General features: G+C 39.3%; 1 protein-coding gene and 1 pseudogene across 1 annotated transcript; both read left to right on the forward strand.

The window, feature by feature from the left end:
• Positions 1 to 23,195, forward strand: part of LOC120572754 — a 572,223-nt pseudogene that overhangs the window by 112,249 nt on the left and 436,779 nt on the right.
• LOC120573495 (zinc finger protein 665-like) lies at positions 161 to 22,803 on the forward strand (the record flags this gene model as incomplete). The annotated part of the gene is made up of 2 exons (XM_039823253.1): positions 161 to 1,009; positions 21,269 to 22,803. Coding segments are annotated over 2 exons (1,449 nt in total), but the record flags the coding sequence as incomplete, so codon positions are not given.

Here is a 23,195-nt window from a genome sequence, read left to right on the forward strand (position 1 = left end):
TGAGTGTGAGCAAGTCTAGGGTTTAAAGAAGGTTGTTCACTAACTCTGTGTTTGTCTGTTGCTATAGAAACTGAGAGGAGGAGAGGTACCCAAACGTCACCACTGTCAACACTGTGACAAATCCTTCACAACATCTGGATATTTAAAGATTCATCAGAGAGTTCACACTGGAGAGAATCTACACAGGTGTGATCAATGTGGGGCAGCTTTCACACTACAGTGTACCCTAAAAAACCATCAACGCATTCACACTGGAGAAAAGCCGTACAGCTGTGATCAATGTGGGACAGTTTTCATACTACAGAGCAACCTAAAAAGACATCAACGCATTCACACTGGAGAGAAGCCGTACAGCTGTGATTTATGTGGGGCAGCTTTCACACGAAAGAGTTACCTAAAAAACCATCAAAGCATTCATACTGGACAAAATCTTCACAGCTGTGATCAATGTGGGGCAACTTTCGCACGAAAGAGTGACCTAAGAAGACATCAAGGCATTCACACTGGAGAGAAGCCGTACAGCTGTGATCAATGTGGGACAGCTTTCACACAACAAAGTGACCTAAAAAAACATCAACGCCTTCACACTGGACAGAATCTTCACAGCTGTGATCAATGTGGGGCAGCTTTCACACACCAAAGTAACCTAAAATTACATCAACTCATTCACACTGGAGAGAAGCCGTACAGCTGTGATCAATGTGGGGCAACTTTCAGACGACAGAATGACCTAAAAAAACATCAACGCCTTCACACTGGAGAGAATCTTCACAGTTGTGATCAATGTGGGGCAGCTTTCACACATCAGAATATCCTAAAAGTACATCAACGCATTCACACTGGAGAGAAGCCATACAGCTGTGAACAATGTTGGAAAACATTTTCTCATAATAGCAACCTTAAAACCCATCAGCGCATTCACACTGGAGAGAAGCCGTACAGCTGTGAACAATGTGGTAAAACTTTTTCTCAGAGTGGTCACCTTAAAAGACACCAGCTCATTCACACTGCCTCATAGTGAACATGTTTCAGAGCCAAGCTGTTTCCTCTTGCCTCCTCCTCATGCCCTGATAGCTGTGTTGTTACATTCTGATTTTCTCTCCACATTGAAGGCTGACCAATTTAAAAAAAAAAAAAAAAAACTGTTTACTAAGGTGATGTCAAATTTTGTCTCTTAAGATGGACAAAAGAACCAAACATTCTTAACTAGGAAGCTTTAATCAGAACATGTCTGCTGCTGCTTCAAAAATGACTTAGTTAGACAGTTTATGTGTTTAAACTGCGTCTGTGCCACCGCCATCTTTGGACATAGTACAACTGATCTTAAAGACTCAGAAAAGCTTTTTGTACTGCTTTTGGATGTTCTTATGTTCTTAGAAATGCTAAACTAAGCAACATGGAATATCATTTCACAGATAAAAAAAGATGTTTTACAAAATTTAACTATTACTAAAGCGTTGAATTTATTATCACAAAATGTAACATTAATCCTTCTTTTAAAGGGATATTTCACTGCTGGAAAGATGAATATGTATTAAATTGGGTCATTTATTTAGTAGAAATGTGAAACCGTTTTAGAAGTTGGTGCTTTCTAGACCGAGAAAAGCCAGAAAATGTATTTTTGGCTCATTTGGATGAAAGACAACAACTCCCACAATGCCCTTGCTTCGCTTCTCTACAAGTCCACTCCCAAGCCACGCCTACCAGTTACAGACAGAGGCAGTCAAGTCTACTCAAATGTGTTTTATTGTCATTTCAACCATATACTAAAACAACGTTTCACCGTGGCTCAAGTGGTGTTACACATTTAAAATTATAAAAAACATATAAAAACGACCTATGAAACAGGCTACATTTAGTGCACACACATTATAGGCTCCCTAAAGTTCAGCTAACGCATACTAGCATTAGTGCTTGGTTGGATGTAGCTAAACATGAGTATAAACACATCTGTGAATTTGCATAGAATAGTCGGCATTTAACAGTCACAAATTCCACCAGCGGTGACAGTGAGTTGGATACCAGCAGTAACGACTATTTAACTTTAGGAAAAAGATGGTGTTTGGATTAAAACACTACCAAAGAACACGCATTCTTCTTATTTGGATTAGGTAGACTAGTGGCTGCAATAGCGTATTGCTGCTCTCTACTAAGTCCCAACCCGGTCTCACGGCAGTTCGTGTAAATGTACACGTTATTCTTAATCTATTGATAAGTGTTCACGGAGACTTGGCGGAGGTTGGGTTTAGGAAAAAACTTACGGGGAAAGGGCGCCTTAAACGCCGGGAGACGCACCACAGTAACACGCGGGACGAAGCACCGCACGCGGGACGCGATCCCCACTCGCCTGGGTGAAAGTCCTGCGTTGTTTGACCCATCCACCACCCCGACCAACCTCCCTACGCGGATTTTCGGCTTTTTATATCCCTCCCTACCATTTCGTGCTGTGGCCACAAAATATGATTCCCATTGAAATACATTACTTTACATTTTCGTGTTGTCCACCACGTAAAAACCGACAAAAACGTCTCCGTGAACACGTATCAATAGATTAAGAATAACGTGTACATTTACACGAACTTCCATAAGACCGGGCTGTAAGTCCACAACTGCCTAGACTCTAACACTATAATATTTTTTTCAACTTGGATCTGATCCGTGACTCCAAACCATGATCCTGACCTTGAGTTTGTGATCCCTTGCACCCCTAACTGTTACCATCTTATCTTATTTGTGTAAGATTAACACGTAAAGGAACAAATTGAAACTAGAACATTTATGAAAAAGTTGGTGAATGTCAGAATCTTTGTGAAAACTGTAAAAACTTTTCTTAAGAACGCTTGATGAATGAAGCCCATTGTTCGCATCTTTTGAAACATATATATTTTGAATTTATTTTACTTTTTCTGCCTGACAGGAAGTCAGTATACTTTTCAATTTACGAATACATGTTTAAGGACTTTAGGATGAACAGAAGCTCAACATTTTGCAGCAATGTTTAAAATAGTAATTTGCCGGGCTGCTTTCTCATTTGGGCCTAGACTAGGGCTGCACAATGTGTTTTTTTTTTTATCGTCATCACAATATCAACTAGCGCAATTTACACATCGCAGAGGCTGTGATTTTGAAAATGAACTAGTCAAACCAAGGTGAGAACAATGACTACATAACCTAAGATAATTTAGAAAAATATCTCTTTACATATTAAACAAATAAGACTAAAAGATGATACAGATAGAAATGAAAATATTGCGATACTATACAGCATAAGACACAATTTCAGGGTAGTTATTAGGGCCGCACGATATGATGAAAATATGCGATATGCCCCAACGTTGTTGAATATCGCAATAATGATATTACTTGCGATAAATAAACATTCAAATGTACTAAGTTCTGCCTTTCTGCTGCTTAGTTTTCTGCTAAAATACAACAAATTGCTCGTTGACTTTAAAACAAATGAAAGGAAAGTGTAACCATGGTGTATTTTGTCAGTTACATTTATTTTTTTTGCCAAATGTTAACGGTTCAGCAGATAAAATACCCATAATACTATACTAGGAAAATTGACCAGTTGAACGGATGAACAATAGAATGACTGTTAAATTAGAGCAGCCATTCGTGTAGACCAAACAAATTTAATCTTTCGGCCCCCTTATCTTGAAACAAACAGTCACCCTGTCGGAGCTCTGCAAGCGAGACGCTCTTCTCCTCCCCCGTCTTCCCCACTGCCTGCTGATTGTCGTATCGGTTCTGGACTGTTCAGGGGTGTCACCACGGCAACGTGCTGTGTTATCGCTATAACATTCTGCGGACTGAGTCACTAGTGGGCTGCCGGGCTGTGCGTTTCTCAGCAGGTCGATTTCTCCCTTAAAACCCCCCCCCCCCACTTTTAAAAAAAAAAATATAAAAATTTATTTTTTTTTTTTTTTTTTTTTTTTTTTTTTTTTTTTTTTTTTATTAAAAAGAATAAAATTAAAAATTTTTTTGTTTTTTTTTTTTTTTTTTTTTTTTTTTTTTTTCTTTTTTTTTTTTTTAAAAAAAAAAAACCACCTCCTCTCCCCTCCCTTCCCCTCTGTTCCTGAGAGAGTTGAGATGGCGCCGCATATGGCGACTCGTGTGTCTGTGCATGTTGCTTTAATGTGACATGCACCTACGATACCAAGACACATTCCTTGTGTGTGTAAACGTACTTGGCAATAAAGCTTTTCTGATTCTGATTCTGATACTATACTCCATACAGAACATTACATGTTATTATTAATCTCAACACTGTTTCCTTCTATGTCCTGTTAAATCACAGATTTGATCCTCGTGTTCTGGTATTCATAAGTGACATCCTTTTATATTCTCACAAACTCAGATCAAAACAATGAAAATCTGTGAGCAATATGAGACTAGACTGAGTTGGTTAATTTGTGTTTAGCGCCCTGTAATGTGTGGAAGGCTTTAATTTGGACACAGTTGCTCTGATATTCATGGAAATTGGTAGACACTTTGCTCTCATTATTACGGACATATTTCTAATTTACTTTTATTAGCTCCACCCAACTTGAAGTTGGCCATTTTAATTGTATGTCATTGTTGTTTTGTAGTTTACCATCATATTATCTTCTTTTGTGGACTTTCATTTAATAAACTTTGTTTGACATTTCATATTCCCTGTTTGTATTTTCTGTGACTGAAGTGGTTTTAAATCTGTTGAGGTCTGTTCAGAGTGAAAGTAAAGACTCTGATGATGATGATGTTTTCCAGCCAACACTAAAGAATGATGGAGCAGCAGGGAACAGACCAGGTCAAATAGCAAACAGCTGATTTATTCATCTGACTTGTAAATTAATGTCAATGATTTCATTTTAAGCGTCTTGAAATTTGAAACAAATGAATGCTTACTCATGCAAAGAAGCTTGTTCTCGGTCCTGGACGTAGCAGCAGACTTGCAGGGATTTCTGGACCTCTTCAGTTCTCTAAACAGAATAAATGAAATAAAATGAGGCCTCATGCTGATTATTTGGGACTTGATTTGGTGGATTTCTCCTTCCTGCTTTTTCTGTGTTTAAACTCCTTGATAAGAGAACGTTTCCATCCACTAAAAGTGCTGACAGACTCAGATTATTATTCTAAGTGTCTGACAACATTACCTACAGAGATAGAGCTTTTAGTTAAAGAGTAAGATCCTTTTAGTTTAAAATAAACAGAAAAGACAAAAAATTAAATAACTGCTAAACAAAAATAAAAGTGTTATAAAATCCAACTCCTTAAATGGACTTTTAGCTGTAGAGTATTCCACCAGACTCCATGTAAATAATCAGGACTTTTAGCTGTATAGAGCCAGCGATCTCCACCAGACTCCATGTAAATAATCAGGACTTTTAGCGTGTATAGAGCCAGCATATCTCCACCAGACTCCATGTAAATAATCAGGACTTTTAGCGGTATAGAGCCAGCATATCTCCACCAGACTCCATGTAAATAATCAGGACTTTTAGCGTGTATAGAGCCAGCATATCTCCACCAGACTCCATGTAAATAATCAGGACTTTTAGCATGTATAGAGCCAGCATATCTCCACCAGACTCCATGTAAATAATCAGGACTTTTAGCGTGTATAGAGCCAGCATATCTCCGCATGTAAATGGGTGAATTAAGGGTTTATTTCAACCAAACCAGAGTGGTGATTGTTGGAACAGTGGAAAGATGAACCAAGACGGCTTTTGGTAGTTTTATTTGTTTCTGTCTACTTTGAATGAAGTGTGTTTAATAATAATAACATTTCTGTTTTAATTAAATAGAGTGTGGCAAAATAAAAAAAAAAAAATGCTAAAAATGAATCTATATTCTGTCTATATTTCGTCCACATTATTTTAATTATAGAAAGGCTGTACACAATATTTAATACTCAAGTAAAGTACAAGTACCTTGAGTTAATTACAGTACTTGAGTAAATGTACTTAGTTACTCAGTTGACTAACATGAACTCTGGAAAAAAGGAATTGAATGTCTGGAATGATTTGGACAAGTCTTTGAAATAAGTGTGTTTAATAATCATAACTGTGGAAAACTCCCTGCTGGACTGATGAGCCTACGTCACTCCTTGTCAACATGACTATTGGACCTGAATGCTACTGCTATGTTCCATTTGTGGTCTTAGAGCGCCATCTAGTGGCCAATATATATATATATATATATATATATATATATATATATATATATATATATATATATAAGGACACAATGAAACCTATAGTCTTCACTGCATTGGGTTCTATTGATTCCCATTACTATCCAGAATTATTTGGTTGTTTGCACAACAACTTTGTATTACATTATTAATAATGTGCATTGCATATAATTATGTATATTGCAGAGTGATTTGTTGCTTATTGCTCTTTAATCTGTATATATGTGAATTAATTGTGTACAGGTTATATTTACATATTATTTATTTCCTTATTTTACAGAAAACCACACACAACACACACACACACACACACACACACGCCCAAACACATACTATTGCAAGCCACAACCACTTTATTCACTGCTGGATTTGGATATCAATAAATGTGTTGAACTAAAAGCGAAGGTTGCAGCGACTCTCTTACCGGAGGACATAGCCAGCTCGGGTAGCGCCAGAGAATAACGTACAAGGACTTCACAATAACATTTCTGTTTTAATTCAAGGGAGTCTGGTGGAAAAATAAATTAAAATGCTCAAACTGAATCTATATTTTTTAATTTCTTCTTATACTTCTACATTATTTTAGTTATTAAAATGCTGTACATTATGTAATACTCAAGTAAAGTACCAGTACCTGGAGTTAAGTCCAGTACTTGAGTAAATGTCCTCAGTTCCAGTCCACCACTAACTGATTAATGAACTGAATGTGGATCTGTTGTTTCCCTCCTGACCTCCAGGCGGCGGCCTTCTTTCATTTTAAACTTTTAATCTGAAAAACCCGGACTACTATGTAGTGTACATATTGATTTTAAGAGGGAAGAACTTTATACCCATCATAGATGGTGTTTTAAGAAGGCAAATTGGAAGACATTTTCTAAATGGTGTATAGATGGATTAAATGACATGCCTGAAGACATAGAACAAAGTATTGATGACATGAATCGAAGGTTGAGTATGGTTATCATTGCAGCAGCAAGTTAGGAGTATTCCTAACAATATGAGCCAAAGAGGAAAAACTGCTGTTCCATGGTGGAATAATAAATGTACAGAAGTTGTTAAGGAAAGAAATAGAGCTTTTAAAATGTTGCGCAAAACGCTTAATATGGATACTCTTATGGAATATCAAAGGAAAAAGGCGATGGCTAGGAAAGTTATCAAAGAAGCTAAAAAAGAATCTTGGAGACAATTTTGTTTGACAATTGGAGGAGAAACAACGCTGAATAAGATGTGGATGATGGTTAAAAAGATGATAGGTAAATATAAGCCCCCACATATCCCTGTCCTAATTGACGGACAAAATACAGCAATATCAGATATGGACAAAGCTAATTTACTTGGAGGCAAATTTGCAGAGATTCATAGAGGTAACCATTTGAATGAGTGTGTTAACAAAAGAAAGGACGATATTCTGAATGCTAACACAGACATTCTTAATATCAGAGAGGGAAATATGTCTGTCTTAGATGTTGAATTTAGTTTATCAGAACTTAAAATGGCTTTAGGTAATACAGGATACTCTTCTCCAGGATGTGATGATATATGCTATGCAATGATTAGAAATCTGCCTGATAAACTTTTGGAAAAAATTCTTGAATTATTTAACAAGATATGGAATGAGGGCAAAATACCAAAAGTATGGAAAGATGCAACCATTCTTCCATTTCCTAAACCAGGAAAGGATTCTAGCAATCCAGAGAATTATAGACCCATTGCTTTGACATCCCATTTAGGAAAATTAATGGAAAAAAGAGTGTTTGAATTATTATCTTGAATATAAATGTCCTTTAAAAAAGTATCACACAGGGTTCCGAAAAGGTAAATCAACTACTGATGCTTTAGTTAAGCTCAGTAATGAGATAGAGAAGACTCTAGTTATGAAAGAGGTCATGGTGGCAGTGTTTTTAGATATTGAAAAAGCATATGACACTATGTGGAGAGAGGGACTATTAATTAAATTAGATATAATGGTAATCGGTGGGAGAATGTATAATTATATATTAGACTTTCTGTCACAACGTACAATTAGGGTCAGAGTTGGTAAAGGCATAAGTAAAGAGTTTACGGTTGACAGCGGAATTCCTCAAGGAAGTGTTATTAGTCCCATATTATTCAATATTATGGTAAATGACATATTTGAAAAATTAGGGGAAAGGAATGAAGGGTTGGTGTATGCAAATGATGCTGTAATATGGAAACAGGGACGCAATATATCATACATAACAAGAAGTGTTCAGAGGGATATACAAGCAATAGAACAATGGGGTAATGATTGGGGATTTAAGTTTTCCATATCTAAAACAAGGATTATGTTCTTTACCAGAAAGAAGGTCCCAGACAGGTATACAGTTATGTTGTACAATCAATTAATTGAAAGAGAGAAGAAATTTTAATATTTGGGGATGTGGTTGGATGAACGTCTTACATGGAAACATCATATAGACCATATTGAAACAAAATGTAAATAGGTTTTAAATCTAATGAGGATGATAACGGGACAGTGTTGGGGAGCAGATAAACTCATAAAGTCTTTATTGTACACATATAAAGCTTTAATAAGATCTACCATAGACTATGGATATATAGTTTATAGTTCAGCATGCAAAACTTCTTTAAGGAAAATAGAGAGGATTCAATTCAAAGCTATAAGACTTGCTTTAGGAGCTATAAAAACAACCCCTACGTGTGCTTTATTAGTAGAATCGGAGGAATCTCCTCTTAGTTTGAGGTATGATAAATTGTCTTTGACATATTGGGTTAGGTTGCTGGGAAGTATTAATAAGATCCAGCAAGTTCAGTCCTTAATGTTTGCTGGGAATATCAAACAAAATCGCAAGGGTTTGGATGGAACATCAACAGTATAGCAGAACAATATGGAATTAAAGATATGAAATTTAGTCCATCACATGTTCTAAGTGCTATTCCCCCATGGATTCTTCCATCACCACAGGTTAACAATGAACTGTTGGAAGAAAAGAGAAAGTATCCAAATGAACAAAGTTTTGCAGCATACTGCCAGGGTTATATAAAATCGACATTCTATGGATATGTTAAAATATATACAGACGGTTCAAAAGATCCACAAAATGGTCATTGTGGGATTGGGTTGTTTATTCTGGAATTTAATAAAAGAGATGGATATAGGTTAAATAATTTTCTTTCTGTATATTCTATTAAGATGACTGGGATAATAACAGCTCTTAGTAGGATTGAAGAGGTTAAACCAGTGAGAGCTGTGATCTGTACAGATTCTATGGCAGCAATTCATAGCCTAGATACAGGTCATTCATCAAGAGAAGATTTGATTATAGAAATTAAACATTTACTATTGCATTTCAGGAATCTTGGAATCACTATTCAGTTTTGTTGGGTTCCAGCACATATTGGTCTTAAAGGAAACGAAGAGGCTGATAAAATTGCGAAAAAGATGCTGAAAAACAAATGTATAGGAATTAATGTCCCACTGGGGAAGGGTGAAGCTAAATCCATAATTAAGTCTGAATATATGCAAAGATGGCAAACTGAATGGGAGGTTGAGGTTAATGCTAGACACTATCATAAATCACAGAAGACTGTGACCGGGAAAAGGGTTACTTCACTAAGATTATACAGACGGGAAGAAGTGGTCTATACCAGACTTAGATTAGGGCACACAGGATTGAATGCTACCTTACAAATAATAGGTTCTAGCAATGGCTTATGCATAGAATGTCAAGATAAAGAAGATGTAGAACATGTGCTTTTTGTGTGTAAGAAGTACAATGATAGTAGAATACACTGGCAGGAAATGGAAGGAGAGAACGCAATACATGATATTCTTGAAGAACAGGGTATGGCAAGGGAAAGACTTGAAGCTTTATTTATTTTTCTTCATAATACTGGTTTAGTTAAAAGAATATATTTGTTTTTTTTTATGTGTTTTGTTTGTTTGTTTGTTTGTTTATTTTGAATTAATTCAAGCCTAGACTCTATGACGTTTCTATGAAGTTCATGGTATACACTCCTGTACAGTTGGTGGCGGTATAATACAAAAGTAGTAATCTGCCAAAAAACTAAAAGAAGAAGAAGAAGAACCCGGACTGGGAGGAAGCGGAAGTCTCGTTGTTTGACTGGGATGTGTGGCTGGCGGCGGGATAGCTGTGCTGTTTGTTATTAGTGAGTTTGAAGAAGACAGAGCTCCAGGTAAACCCGCACACACTTAGCTAAACACTTTAAGAACTGCTCTTTTACACGGCACTCAGAGACAAGGGAAGACAGAGCTGCGCATGCGTTAGCTTCCCATTCGGCTGCTTAATGCTAACGGAGCTGAGCAGAAGCTAGCTAGCTCTTTCATATGGCTCTTTGTAGTTTAGCTTATTTAAAACTAATGGACTTGCTCTTACTACTTGTTGTCTGGAGTTTACACCTCCAGGGTTGAAAGCACTTAAGCGGAAGTCTCTTTGGATAAAAGCGTCAGCTAAATGACATGTAATGTAATGTAATGTAGCAGGCTAGCTAGTAGTTCATATTCATGTGTTGTTGCATCAACGACGCTGAAGTTAGCTTCCCATTCGACCCCCATTTGTTTTGGAGGGAAACGTTCCTTTGTTTGTTGTTCTCTCTCTCTCTCTCTCTCTCTCTCTCTCTTCTCTCTTCTCTCTCTCTCTAACAAAGAGAAAAAGATAGAAAGTATTAGTATGTGTGTGTCTGTAGAAAGTATTAGTATGTGTGTGTCTGTCAGCTGCTCCCATTGTTGACCTTGTTCTAAAATGGGAGAAAGCCAAGCCGTTCTAAATGTAGTGGAGCTTCATTCTTTCTGAGAGCAGAAGTGTGGCCAACTCTCCCTCTGATCCAAATAAACAGACCGGAGCTGAACACAGATGATTATTACCGAGCTGTGGGCTCAGGAGCTTGGAACTTGTTAACCGGATCTATCTGCTTATTGATCAGCTCCCAGTGTGTGTGTGTGTGATTATGGTTACGGTAAACAGATGTTTAAAGTGAATGCTGATTGTGTTACCTTCAACATGCTGCCTATTCCAGTGTTAGGGGCGTAATATGTCATCCATACACACATCCACGGTCTATGTTCACGGTCATACACGGTTGGTCTGAATGAAATACACCCAGAATTTTAACCATGACCTTACTTCCTGCTTACTACTGGAAAATAAAATAAGTCAATAAATAGAATTCAGACTGTGGACTGAATATTTATACTGGATTTAAAGCCATCTAAAAGGGTTGATGATAGAGATGCACCAATTGACCGGCCAGTGACCGGAATTGGCCAATTTTCACGTGCTCGGCCATGCCCGGCGACCGGCAGGTCAGTCTGACATATGCCGATTTTATGCCGGTCAAATGCACTCGGGCGCCGCATGATTAACATCTGCGCACCGCCGCTCAATCAGCTGTTTATGAAATGTTATAAAGTCGTAATTATACACGGCTCTGGAGTGCCGTGTTCTCTACTGATCTCAGCCGCTCTCGCTCCCTTCTGAGGCTGAATAAGTGGAACATGAAAACCGCACTCACGTGGGTCCCGTGTAATATGACCGCTACAGTTTATTGGGAAATAGCGTTGGTCACAGTGACTTTGATGAATTTACTGTTGATCAGACCCCAGATGAGACAAGAAGCTAACCTTAGCAAACGCTGCAGTGACTGTCCCTCTGCCTCTGACGTCCAGCTGAAAGAGACGCTGTATAAAAAAAAAGAGAGACGCTGTATTAACATTACTGTTTAAAACGCTTTCCAGGTTAGTGGGGATGCATACCACTCCAAACATTAAAAACGTAGTAATCTTCCCCCAGCGTTTAGTTTGTTGCTAAACTGCGTGTAAAATGAGTGTTGATGTTTATGTTTTCAGGTAACATTACTGTTAACGTTCAAACCGGCCTGCGTGTGTGTTTTGAGAAATATCTTTATACTGCAAGGCTATATTTATTATATTAAGTTGGATATTGGATGTGAAAAGAAGGAAATGGTTCTAACATACTTCAGATGTGTGTGAATTTCCAACACCACAAGTAATTTATATAGTTCTATTTCATAGTGATCGATTATCTATTCAAAAAAAAATGTTCCATTAAAGAAAAGATAGAAAATAAATATTTATGTGCGCTGTAAAGTGGTTCGACAAAATGAAATCAGTATCGGCTGGACAAACTCAAAGAAAATCGGAATTGGCCTAGAAAGTTGTAATTGGTGCATCTCTAGTTGATGAGCTTACTTTTCTTGTTAGCTCTTCAAATGGTGCTAGAACAATGCTAGTTCTTTCTAGCAAAGCCCACTGGTTAGCGACCAGTGTGCTGGGCAGGTCATGGTCAGCAATGTAAGCCCAGAGGACTCTCTTCTGTTCCAGAAGACTCTAGATGTCGTTGATTGAGGCTACTGTGCATGTAGCTTGTAGCTCCAGTTAATGACTTTTGTGGCTTACATTTTAGTAGTTATTTCAGTTTTAATGCAGGAGATAGTTTGACACTCTGAAGTCCTATGGATTGGTCACCTCATCAGCCCTTGCATTTTCTCCATTCAAACAGAACATTTTAATATAGTAAAACATGGTCAACTATAATTCACTCCCACCTCCCATTAGTTTTTCTAACCCTTGTATCATTATCTCTGCATGTTTCCCCCTTGGGTCTACCAAAGGAGCCCTCAGCAGACGTCAAGCTGGCGACCGTAGCAGGAAAGAAGGGCAAGAAGGAGGAGGAGCAGCTTGCAGCATCTCCTGTAGCAGCAGTGAAGGAGGAGGAGGAGCAGCCTGCAGCAAAAGTAGCAGCAGCGGCAGCAGCAGTGGAGGAGGAGGAGGAGGAGCAGCCTGCAGCATCTCCTGCAGCAGCAGTGGAGGAGGAGGAGGAGCAGCCTGCAGCATCTCCTGCAGCAGCAGTGAAGGAGGAGGAGGAGCAGCCTGCAGCAAAAGTAGCAGCAGCGGCAGCAGCAGTGGGAGGAGGAGGAGGAGGAGCAGCCTGCAGCATCTCCTGCAGCAGCAGTGGAGGAGGAGCAGCCTGCAGCATCTCCTGCAGCAGCAGTGAAGGAGGAGGAGGAGCAGCCTGCAGCAAAAGTAGCAGCAGCGGCAGCAGCAGTGAAGGAGGAGGAGGAGCAGCAGCAGCCTGCAGCACCTCCTGCAGCAGAAGCAGCAGTGAAGAAGGAAGAGGAGGAGTATGAGGTGGAGAAGGTTTTGGACCGCAGAGTGGTGAAAGGAAGAGTAGAGTTTCTGCTGAAATGGAAGGGGTTCTCAGAGTGAGTATGAGTCTATATAGGGCTGCTCGATTATGGAAAAAATTATAATCACGATTATTTTTGGTCAATATTGAAATCCCGATTATTTAACACGATTACTCATTAACATTTGGATATAATGGATAGTGTCCAGGGTATAATCTGTTAGTGTCCTTTTTCTCACAGAAATAGTCTTTGGATCAGAATAAAATCTGTTTTACTACTGTGAGTCAGTTCAGCTTTACAGATATCACACATAATGTTACACAGCTAATGAACAGTTCCACAGACATAACACAATGGGCATCTCACATCACATGTTAACTCACTATGACCACTACTACTCTCATTATTAAACATTGTGCCAAAATATCAACAATGTCGCCGTCAGTGGGCTTATTTGCTAGCTAACCTTGGGAAAAATCCAGCACATAGACGGTACCTTAGAGTAACGTTATGTGAAACAGGTGATTTAACGTCCCTGCTCATTGACATACAGTTTAACAACAAAACTAAATGCTGAGGGAACATTACTATGTTTTTTATGTTGTTTTTGAGCAGTATGCCTATATGCACCGCCACTAAGCTGGAAAAGGTTTCAAACAGTAAGTGAATACAGCGTGTCGGGGGAACGCAACGTCTATAGATAGTATACTACAGCGGAGGGGGGAGGGCAAAGGCAAAAAACATTTTTTTTGTCTTTTTCAGTCTTTTTTTTGCTCATCAAACGCTGCTGCCATCTTTACTCGCGCTGAGTTTTTAAATTTCAGCAGATGATATGACCACGACTTGCCTCCCTTACCGGCTTGGGGGGGGAGAGGGGCACGCGCAGATGTGCGCATGTGCGTGTCATTCAGAACACAAGACAAAATAAGAGTGTTCTTACAAAACAGAACATGGCAAAATAATCGTTTAATCTCGATTATACTATTTTGGTGATCATTCAATTAATTGCACAGCCCTAAGTCTATAATATTAATACTTGGTGTTCTTGGTCCTGAGATACAAATTTTATATAGTAGCATAAATTCCGGCATTGTATCATGCCCTCAAAGTTGAAGGTTTGGTATTTTGACATTAAGTTGCAGACCTGCAAATAACCTTACAAAATGGTAATAGAAAAAAAGGAATAATACGAATTAGCAATTAAAGTAATAATTTATTGCCTAAAAACAAAGCCTGAGGAGATTTTCTTCTGTCTGCACTCACCTTTCCAGTGAGGATAACACATGGGAGCTGCAAGACAACCTGGACTGCCCCGACCTTATCGCCGAGTACATGCAGAAACACAAGGAGAAGGAGGAGAAGAAGAAGGAGGGCAAGAGGAAAGTTGTCAGTGAGGCCTCGGGACACTCAGAGGAGCGAGGGAGCAAGAGGAAGAAGAAGAAGGAGGAGGTGAGTGAAGGAAAGAGATTACTCCAGACTGGAGAGTCCCAGACATCTAATCTCAATATTAATGAATGCACACAGAGGGTTTCACAAATGTCTTTTAGGATTTATATAAAAATGACTCTCAACATACACTACCGGTCAAAAGTTTTAGAACACCCCAAAATATACATTAGTCTGAGAAAACAATTAATATATATGTATGTATGTATGTATGTATTGTACACAGTACAGGCCAAAAGTTTGGACACACCTTCTCATTCAGTGTGTTTCTTTATTTTCATGACTATTTAAATTGTAGATTCTCACTGAAGGCATCAAAACTATGAATGAACACATATGGAATTATGTACTTAACAAAAAAGTGAAATAACAAAAAACGTCTTATATTTTAGATTCTTCAAAGTAGGCACCCTTTGCTTTTTTTGATAACTCTGCAAACCCTTGGTGTTCTCTCAATGAGCTTCATGAGGTAGTCACTAGGTGTGGGAGATATTGACAAAATTGAATATCTTTATATTGTTTTTCAATATCTTGATATCGATATTCAGACAATATTTTTGAAATCCTGCAAAGAAATGTGTGCAAACTGGCAAATAAGGTCCAGTTGGTCTTTTGACTTGCTGCATTTGACCTATTATTGTATAGAATTACTAGTACATAAAGATATGAGACATTATTGATTGAAACATGAACCAAGTTACTGTACTAAATGTATTATAGTTATTTTCTGCCACTATCCTCGGCCGGGCCGGGCTCGGGCCCTTGATCAAGCATTTGTGTTTTTTTTTTTATCATTACTATAGCCTAATTGGGTGGGGAGAAAGCTATGCCATAATCAGAAATATAGGCTATATTTAGGCCAAAGTAACAAATGTGTCCAAAAAGTTACACAAGTTGGACTACAGTTACAAAATGCAACGTGTCATGCGCGGAGTCCCCTCCTCTCGCACGCATCACACCGGGGCTGTATGGTGTAGCTTAAGAGCAACATGGAGCTTGAGGATGTAAAGAAAAAAAACGGGAGAATTACCTTTGAGCACGTTTGGAGGAAAGTCGGAGGTATGGAACAATTTTAAACAAGTCGTGGGAAGTGACAACATATGTGTCGGCTTTGTCGAGTGCATTAAGTGCGGCACGCTGCTCGCCTATGACAGGAAATAAACGGGGACTTGGATGATGAACAGACACATGTAGGCCTGTCGCGATAGTCAATAAATCGAGTTATCGCATGATAAGAAAAAATGAGTTCGATAATTTTTCCGGCCGCGATAATTTCCGTTTGCATGCTTGTTTATTTTCCTCGTTTCTCCCTCTCTCTCTCTACCAAAGAGACTGGAGGACCACCTCTCGGTTCCTTAGCCGTAACGAGGAGTGAACCCTCTTGTCAGGCGCATGGTCTTTGTGTGGCCGGTAGGCTACCTTCGCGGAGAGAGCGGAGAGTTGGAGCAGGGTTTCCTGCAGCACTTTGCAGTTAAGGCGCGCCAAAAAAGAAAGTATATGAGCCGATATCCACCGTGTTACTTTCGGGGCCCGTTTTCTCCGTTTCATTCCAAACCACACAGCTGACAACCTGCAGGTGGAGACTGTGGAGACGGGCTCGACATACACGCCGCTGTGGACTCTTCAGTCCGGCAAGCGGTTTCAGGAAAGGGCGCTCCATGTGTCCGACAATGCACCGAACATTAACGGTACAAGCCTACAGCTGTCCGGACACGGAGTGTGGAAAGTGTGTGTGTGTGTGTGTGTGTGTGTGTGTGTCTGTGTGTGTCGGCCCCGGCCCCCACGAAGCTCCCGACCTCGCAGAGGAGTAGAAGCCGCACCTTCGCCAAAATGAAGGCTGAAAAACAGAACTATTTTGGTACATTTACTGCCCGCGTGGCAGCTAGCCATACATTTAGATTTTATTTTTTTTATTATATATTATTTAAATGTAATATTTAGTGTTAAATAATTGTAAAATGTAGTACAGAGTCTCTAGTCTGAGAACTTACGTGTCACAAACGGCAATTCACAACTGTAGCCTACATCGGCCCGAAAGACGGACAACCAAAAGGAGATCAAAGACATATTGTGGATATTTAAAATGTCTTCCAGTTCCAGTGTTAAATATTATTTAGAAATAAAAGTGTATTGATCTTTGAAAAGGTGTACCTGTAGTAGTAGTAGTAGTAGTAGTAGTAGTAGTAGTAGTAGTAGTAGTAGTAGTAGTAGTATTATTAGTATTAGGCCTATTATTTGGACATTATCATTATATTAGATGCAAATGGTCTCTCGATGACAATATTATCGTTTATCGCAATAATTTCTGGGACAATTTATCGTCCAGCAAAATTTGTTATCGTGACAGGCCTAGACACATGAAGCAGGCTCGCCGTGGCAGAAAAGATGATAGTCAGCCTTCAACGTCCTCTTTTGTTACTTCTCCAAGCAAAGGCTACCCTGGAGGACGAGGCAAGCCCTCCCAGAGAAATACATTGAGTTGTTTTGTACGTTTCCTCATTCAGATCCATTTGCGATCCGTTCCATTCTGAATAAACTAACAGCAGTTTACATGCTTCGCTCTTGTTGCATTATTCATTAAGATAATTCTAAACAAATTTCTGCAGTTCAAACAACTCTGAATTGTAGTTGAGAACGTCAGTTATAATGGCCCACGTATTAAAAAAGTGTTGGGTTGAAATCGGGCTCGGGCTCGTAATTCCAGTTAATGTGTCGGCCCGGACTGGGCTCTGACACAACGTGCACTGGGTCGGGCTTGATGTTTTGGGCCCGATCTAAGCTCTACTTCAACCTAAGAAAAGTCATAACACACAGGTAAGAACTCCGTAGTTGTATTGCAAATTAGTAGCAGCTTACTCTCGTGCAATTGATTGGGGGGGTCGGATTGTACAAATTATGAAATATTCGATATCCCAATTTTGCATATCGTCCAGACAACAATTTGGATATTATCGTCTAAACGATATATCGCCCACCTCTAGTAGTCACCTGAAATGGTTTTCACTTCACAGGTGGGCTTTGTCAGGGTTAATTAGTGGAATTTGTTCCCTTATTAATAAAAAAGCAAAGGGTGGCTACTTTGAAGAATGTAAAATATAAGACATGTTTTCAGTTATTTCACACTTTTTTGTTAAGTACATAATTCCATATGTGTTCATTCATAGTTTTGATAACTTCAGTGAGAATCTACAATGTAAATAGTCATGAAAATAAAGAAACACATTGAATGAGAAGGTGTGTCCAAACTTTTGGCCTGTAGTATATACACACACACACACACACACACACACACACACACACACACACACACACACACACAAAGACTGGGCCTCAGCCTTTATAGCAGGGTCTTTGGTGTGGTCTCTAACCTCAATTAAAGCCTCTCTCATGGCAGCTCCCCGGTACCTCATGGGCTCGATGCTCTTGATCTTGCTCTCCCACCTTGTGTCTGCCCACATCTTTAAAGTGATGCTCATATTGTTCTTCACTATGGTCCATCTTTGGGTGTCTTTTTTTTCTGTGTCTGTAGCTTTAAATGCTTTTGAGGAGGAGAGAGCTCGGGGCAAGGTGGAGGGTGAGGCCTTGACCAACTGCCACTTTGCTTGTTTGAAAGCCATGATGTCTCTCTTTCTCATGGGTGGGCCAAATTCTCTGGGCGGGCAAAGCAGAGAAAGGGGAGGTAACCTTGCTCCTTATGACCTCATAAGGAGAAGATTCCAGATAGGCCCATCTGAGCTTTCATTTTCTCAAAGGCAGAGCAGGATACCCAGGGCTTGGTTTACACCTATCACCATTTCTAGCCACTGGGGGACCATAGGCAGGCTGGGGGAATGCATATTAATGTTAAAAAAAACTCAAAGTGAAATGTTCATGCCTTGGGACCTTTTTAAAGATTTTTATGGCAAAATTCCACTAATTTCTATTGAAAGCCATGAATTACAGACAAAATATGCTTTAGGTTCAATGTTAGATCCATGTATCACACTGTGTAACATCGAAAACTCATTATTGCTTCATCCACACTGATACCATCCAAAACAACACATCAAAATGGCCTTCAACTGAAGACAATTACATCACAAACCAATTTCCCCATGTGGATGAATAAAGTATCTTCTATCTAGTATCTATCTATCTATCTATCTATCTATCTATCTATCTATCTATCAAACTGGCACAACACAACCATTACACAACCTAGTTCCCCCAAGTTAGCTTACAGTCTACATATCCATGCCTGCTAGGGCTGGGTGATAGGGAGAAAATCAGATATCACAATATTCTTGATCAAATACCTTGATATCAATATTGCGGTGATATTCTAGGCTTGACAATTGGTGCTTTAACAACATATCTTCACACTTAGAGTTTAGATAAATAATCATCAGTAATCTGGACAGTGTCTTAAGTGGGGAAAAGGCAAATAATAGAACAGCTAGAACAGTCTGGTAAGTTCAGAAAAGTACATCCCTTTACTATAATGCAGCCTTTAAAACCAGTAAAAGAACACTTATGTCATATCACGATATTACGATATCCAAAATCTAAAACAATATCCAGTCTCCTATCACGATATCGATATGAAATCGATATATATTGCCCAGCCCTAATGCCTGCACCATATGTTGGGCCCTGCTCCATCTCCTGTGGGTGTCTTTTAAATTTTTTGGCTGTGCTTACACTTTTACTGCTCTGCTTTGCACTGGTGGAATGGACGCTATTGGCTTTTGAGATCCTGACCATGTCATCATCCTTCATTGCATTGACAAGCTGTGCTCTGAAGCCACAATTTCTCCATCACAGCCAGCATGGCAGAGCCACCCTCATTAAATATAGAAATATCCATACTGGCTGCAGCCTCAACCCTGCTTTTCCCCACAAAGACTGTTTTTGGACATCGGGCCCATATGACCGAGTTGATGCATTCGTTGGCATTCTGAGTGCCTCCATGCTGCATGCGCTTGAGCAGGCTGTCACTGGACATCTGGTGATACACAGGGATGAGCTTCTTATGAATCACTCAAAAGAACAATATTTAGAACATTGGAGAAAGCAAACAAAGTACGTAGAATAAATTGTTATGGATTATGCACACACTGTCAGAGATACGAAGAAGAGACTGATCCTGACTAAATACAGGCTCAGTGACCACCAACAGGGTCAGAAAGAGATGAACATCCTCCTCCACTGTGAAAAAGTATCTTTACTAAGATATTTACACTTTGAAAAAATAGCCAAAAAAATAAAACTTCCCAAAGTTAACACCAGAAAAGAAGCTGGTAGTTCTCCTAAGAGAGGTGACAGCAGCTCCACTGACAGCTAAATATGGCATTTCATCATCTGCTGTCTTGGTTTGTAATCCCGTGTGTGTTCTTGCTAATGACAACTAATTTTGTCTTCTCTGAGATGATTTTCAAAGCACTTCTTTCGACATTCTGAACTATCGCAGAAATTACTTTCACGATTGGTTGGTGATAAAAAGGAAATTACCATATTTGGATATGGCAGCATTACCGTATATGTGATGACAGGGTGGAGACAGCGATAGTGGAGCAGCGGGATGATTTAGAAAAACAACTTTTGTTGAATTTAGGAGAAATCTACTGACTCAAACAGACAAAGTGTAGTAAAATAAAGACCTTAATGTGTATTTCAGACTTTTGTTTTCTCCACATGTCTGAAAGAAGACATGTTATTGAATACAAATAGCCCAAAATCTCAAAATTGACCAGGGAAAAAATAAAATAATGTGTCTCGCTTTAAAGAATGCAAAATACCCAGAATGTATGAATGGTTTGTTATTTTAAAGTTACCATGGAATTTCTAACAAAGTAAAACTGAAGCAAGTTTTGGATATTGTCTCCATTCATTCCAAGTCTGGGAAATATTTTTGAATATTTATGAAATTATAAAAGTTATGTAGAGTACATTTCCTTCCATAATAACATGTCTGCAGCTGGCACACATTTTCCTTCATTTTGTCATAAATTATTGTATGAAGAGTTAAAATTGTGAGTGAGAGCAAGTCCAGGTTCTAAAGGTAATACTATGGTCTGGTTTAGGGCTGGGACGATTCGTCGATGTAGTTGACTACGTAAATGTGTCAACACAAATAATTTCCGTCTCTAAATAAATAAAACTTGCATGCAAATTATTTAATGTAATGTGGAACTACTGTTAGCTACGCGGGTTCTAGGGACACCTGATCCGTAGCTCCGCCTTAGCTCTGAGGCTAGCCAAGCTGCTACATGCAGGTTTTTGTCAGGTCGACGGTCCAGTGAGTGAGTCAGAGATAGCAGCACGAAAACACGAGTATGGCGACCCACAAGAGTTCCCTGCCGGCCACTTTAAGATCGCAAGTTTGGCATAACTTTGAGTTGTCCATTGTCAGGTATTAATGGACGACGGCGAGGCAACGTCGGGCATTAACCCTTACTTCACTAACTCTCTCTCTCTGTTTGTCTGTTGCTATAGAAACGGAGAGGAGGAGAGGGACCCAAACGTCACCACTGTCAGCACTGTGACAAATCCTTCACAACATCAACAAATTTAAAGATTCATCAGAGAGTTCACACTGGACAGAATCTACACAGCTGTGATCAATGTGGGGCAGCTTTCACACTACAGAGTACCCTAAAAACACATCAACGCATTCACACTGGAGAGAAGCCGTACAGCTGTGATCAATGTGGGAAAACTTTTACTCAGAGTGGTAACCTAGAAATCCACCGACGTGTTCACACTGGAGAGAAGCCGTACTGGTGTGAACAATGTGGGAAAACTTTTTCTGGGAGTGGTCACCTTAAGAAACATCAACGCATTCACACTGGAGATAAACCTTACAGCTGTGATTTATGTGGTAAAACCTTTTCTGAGAGTGGTAGCCTTAAAAGACACCAACGTTTTCACACTGGAGAGAAGCCGTACAGCTGTGATTTTTGTGGTAAAACCTTTTCTGAGAGTGGTAGCCTTAAAAGACACCAATGTGTTCACACTGGAGAGAAGCCGTACTGGTGTGAACAATGTGGGAAAACCTTTTCTCGGAGTAGTCACCTTAAATATCACCAGCGCGTTCACACTGCCTCGTTGTGAACATGTTTCAGAGCCAAGCTGTTTCCTCCTGCCTCCTCCTCATGCCCTGATAGCTGTGTTGTTATATTCTCTCCACATTGAAGGCTGACCAGCGGTAACTTTATCTTCTGAACACCATGCATGTTATCCTGGCTACGACTACATATTACACTCCCTCCCTTTTGAAGGGATTAATTTCACTCAAAATTAGCTTTTTTTCCTGTAATACAATATGTTGAGTTCAGGGTTCAACTGCTAACGCTATTTAACTAACGCTGCAACAAAGGAGTATTTGTTCTTAATTTAAAAAATCCCATCACTGTTTTCTATGGTGATGTCAAATTGCTGAAATATATAGTTTATTGTCCTTTTTAAGATGATAAAAAGAAGCAAATTTTCATAACTAGAAAGCATTAATCAGAACATGTCTGCTGCTGCTGCTTAAAAAATGACTTGAACAGTTAATAGGCTCGTTTGAGACAAGCCAGATCTGCGCAGAATCGATCACTGGCCATCGCCGCCCAATGCATGCTGGGTAGATTTGTGTCTGACTTGATCCAACTTGATCCCGACTTGCTCTGACATCATGCACACATGGGCAACGATAATTTCACGAGATCAAGGCGGCCGCAGTTTTTAGAGCCAGACGCCGCAGTTGCTCTCCACCGACTGCAAGACCCAGGCGGACCCAGGGCATGCTGGGAAACACCGGCCTCTCAGCTGATCTAACAGCTGATTGGTTCAAAATCGACTCAACATGATGACGTTTATATAACCTTTTTATTGATTTTGATTTGGAGGGATTTTAACTGCTATGTGTCTGATTGAAATGCTTGTGTACAGAACAAATGTGTGACTGATAGTTACGTTTAGAAGTCAGAGAGGCTAAATCTGATCAGATTACAGATCATCTACAGTCTGTTGGTAATTAAAATCAGCAACAGATCACATGTAGATCATTCTGACAGCTACTCTGTCATAAAAACAACTGGAGACTGTGTAGGAGCTGATATATGGGTCTGATAACATTTTATTAAATCAGAATCAGACCACAGTGTTTCTGTCACTTCCTGTTCAGCCTGAAGGCTGCTGGAATCAGCCGGAAACTGTCTGACTTGACAGCAGATTTTTGTCCCCGTTTAAACTGCGTCTGTGCCGCTGCCATCTTGAGACAGACAGCTGATCTTAAAGACTCAGCAAAAGATTTTTGTACTGCTTTTGGATGTTCATGTAAAAGAAATGCTAAACAAAGCAACATGGAATAACATTTCACAGATGGAAAAGGTATTTTACAATATTTATCTATTACGAAAGTGTTGAATTTAATATCACAAAAGGTAACTTTAAT

This window comes from Perca fluviatilis, chromosome 14 (assembly GCF_010015445.1).
Source record: "Perca fluviatilis chromosome 14, GENO_Pfluv_1.0, whole genome shotgun sequence".
NCBI classification, from domain to species: domain Eukaryota; kingdom Metazoa; phylum Chordata; class Actinopteri; order Perciformes; family Percidae; genus Perca; species Perca fluviatilis.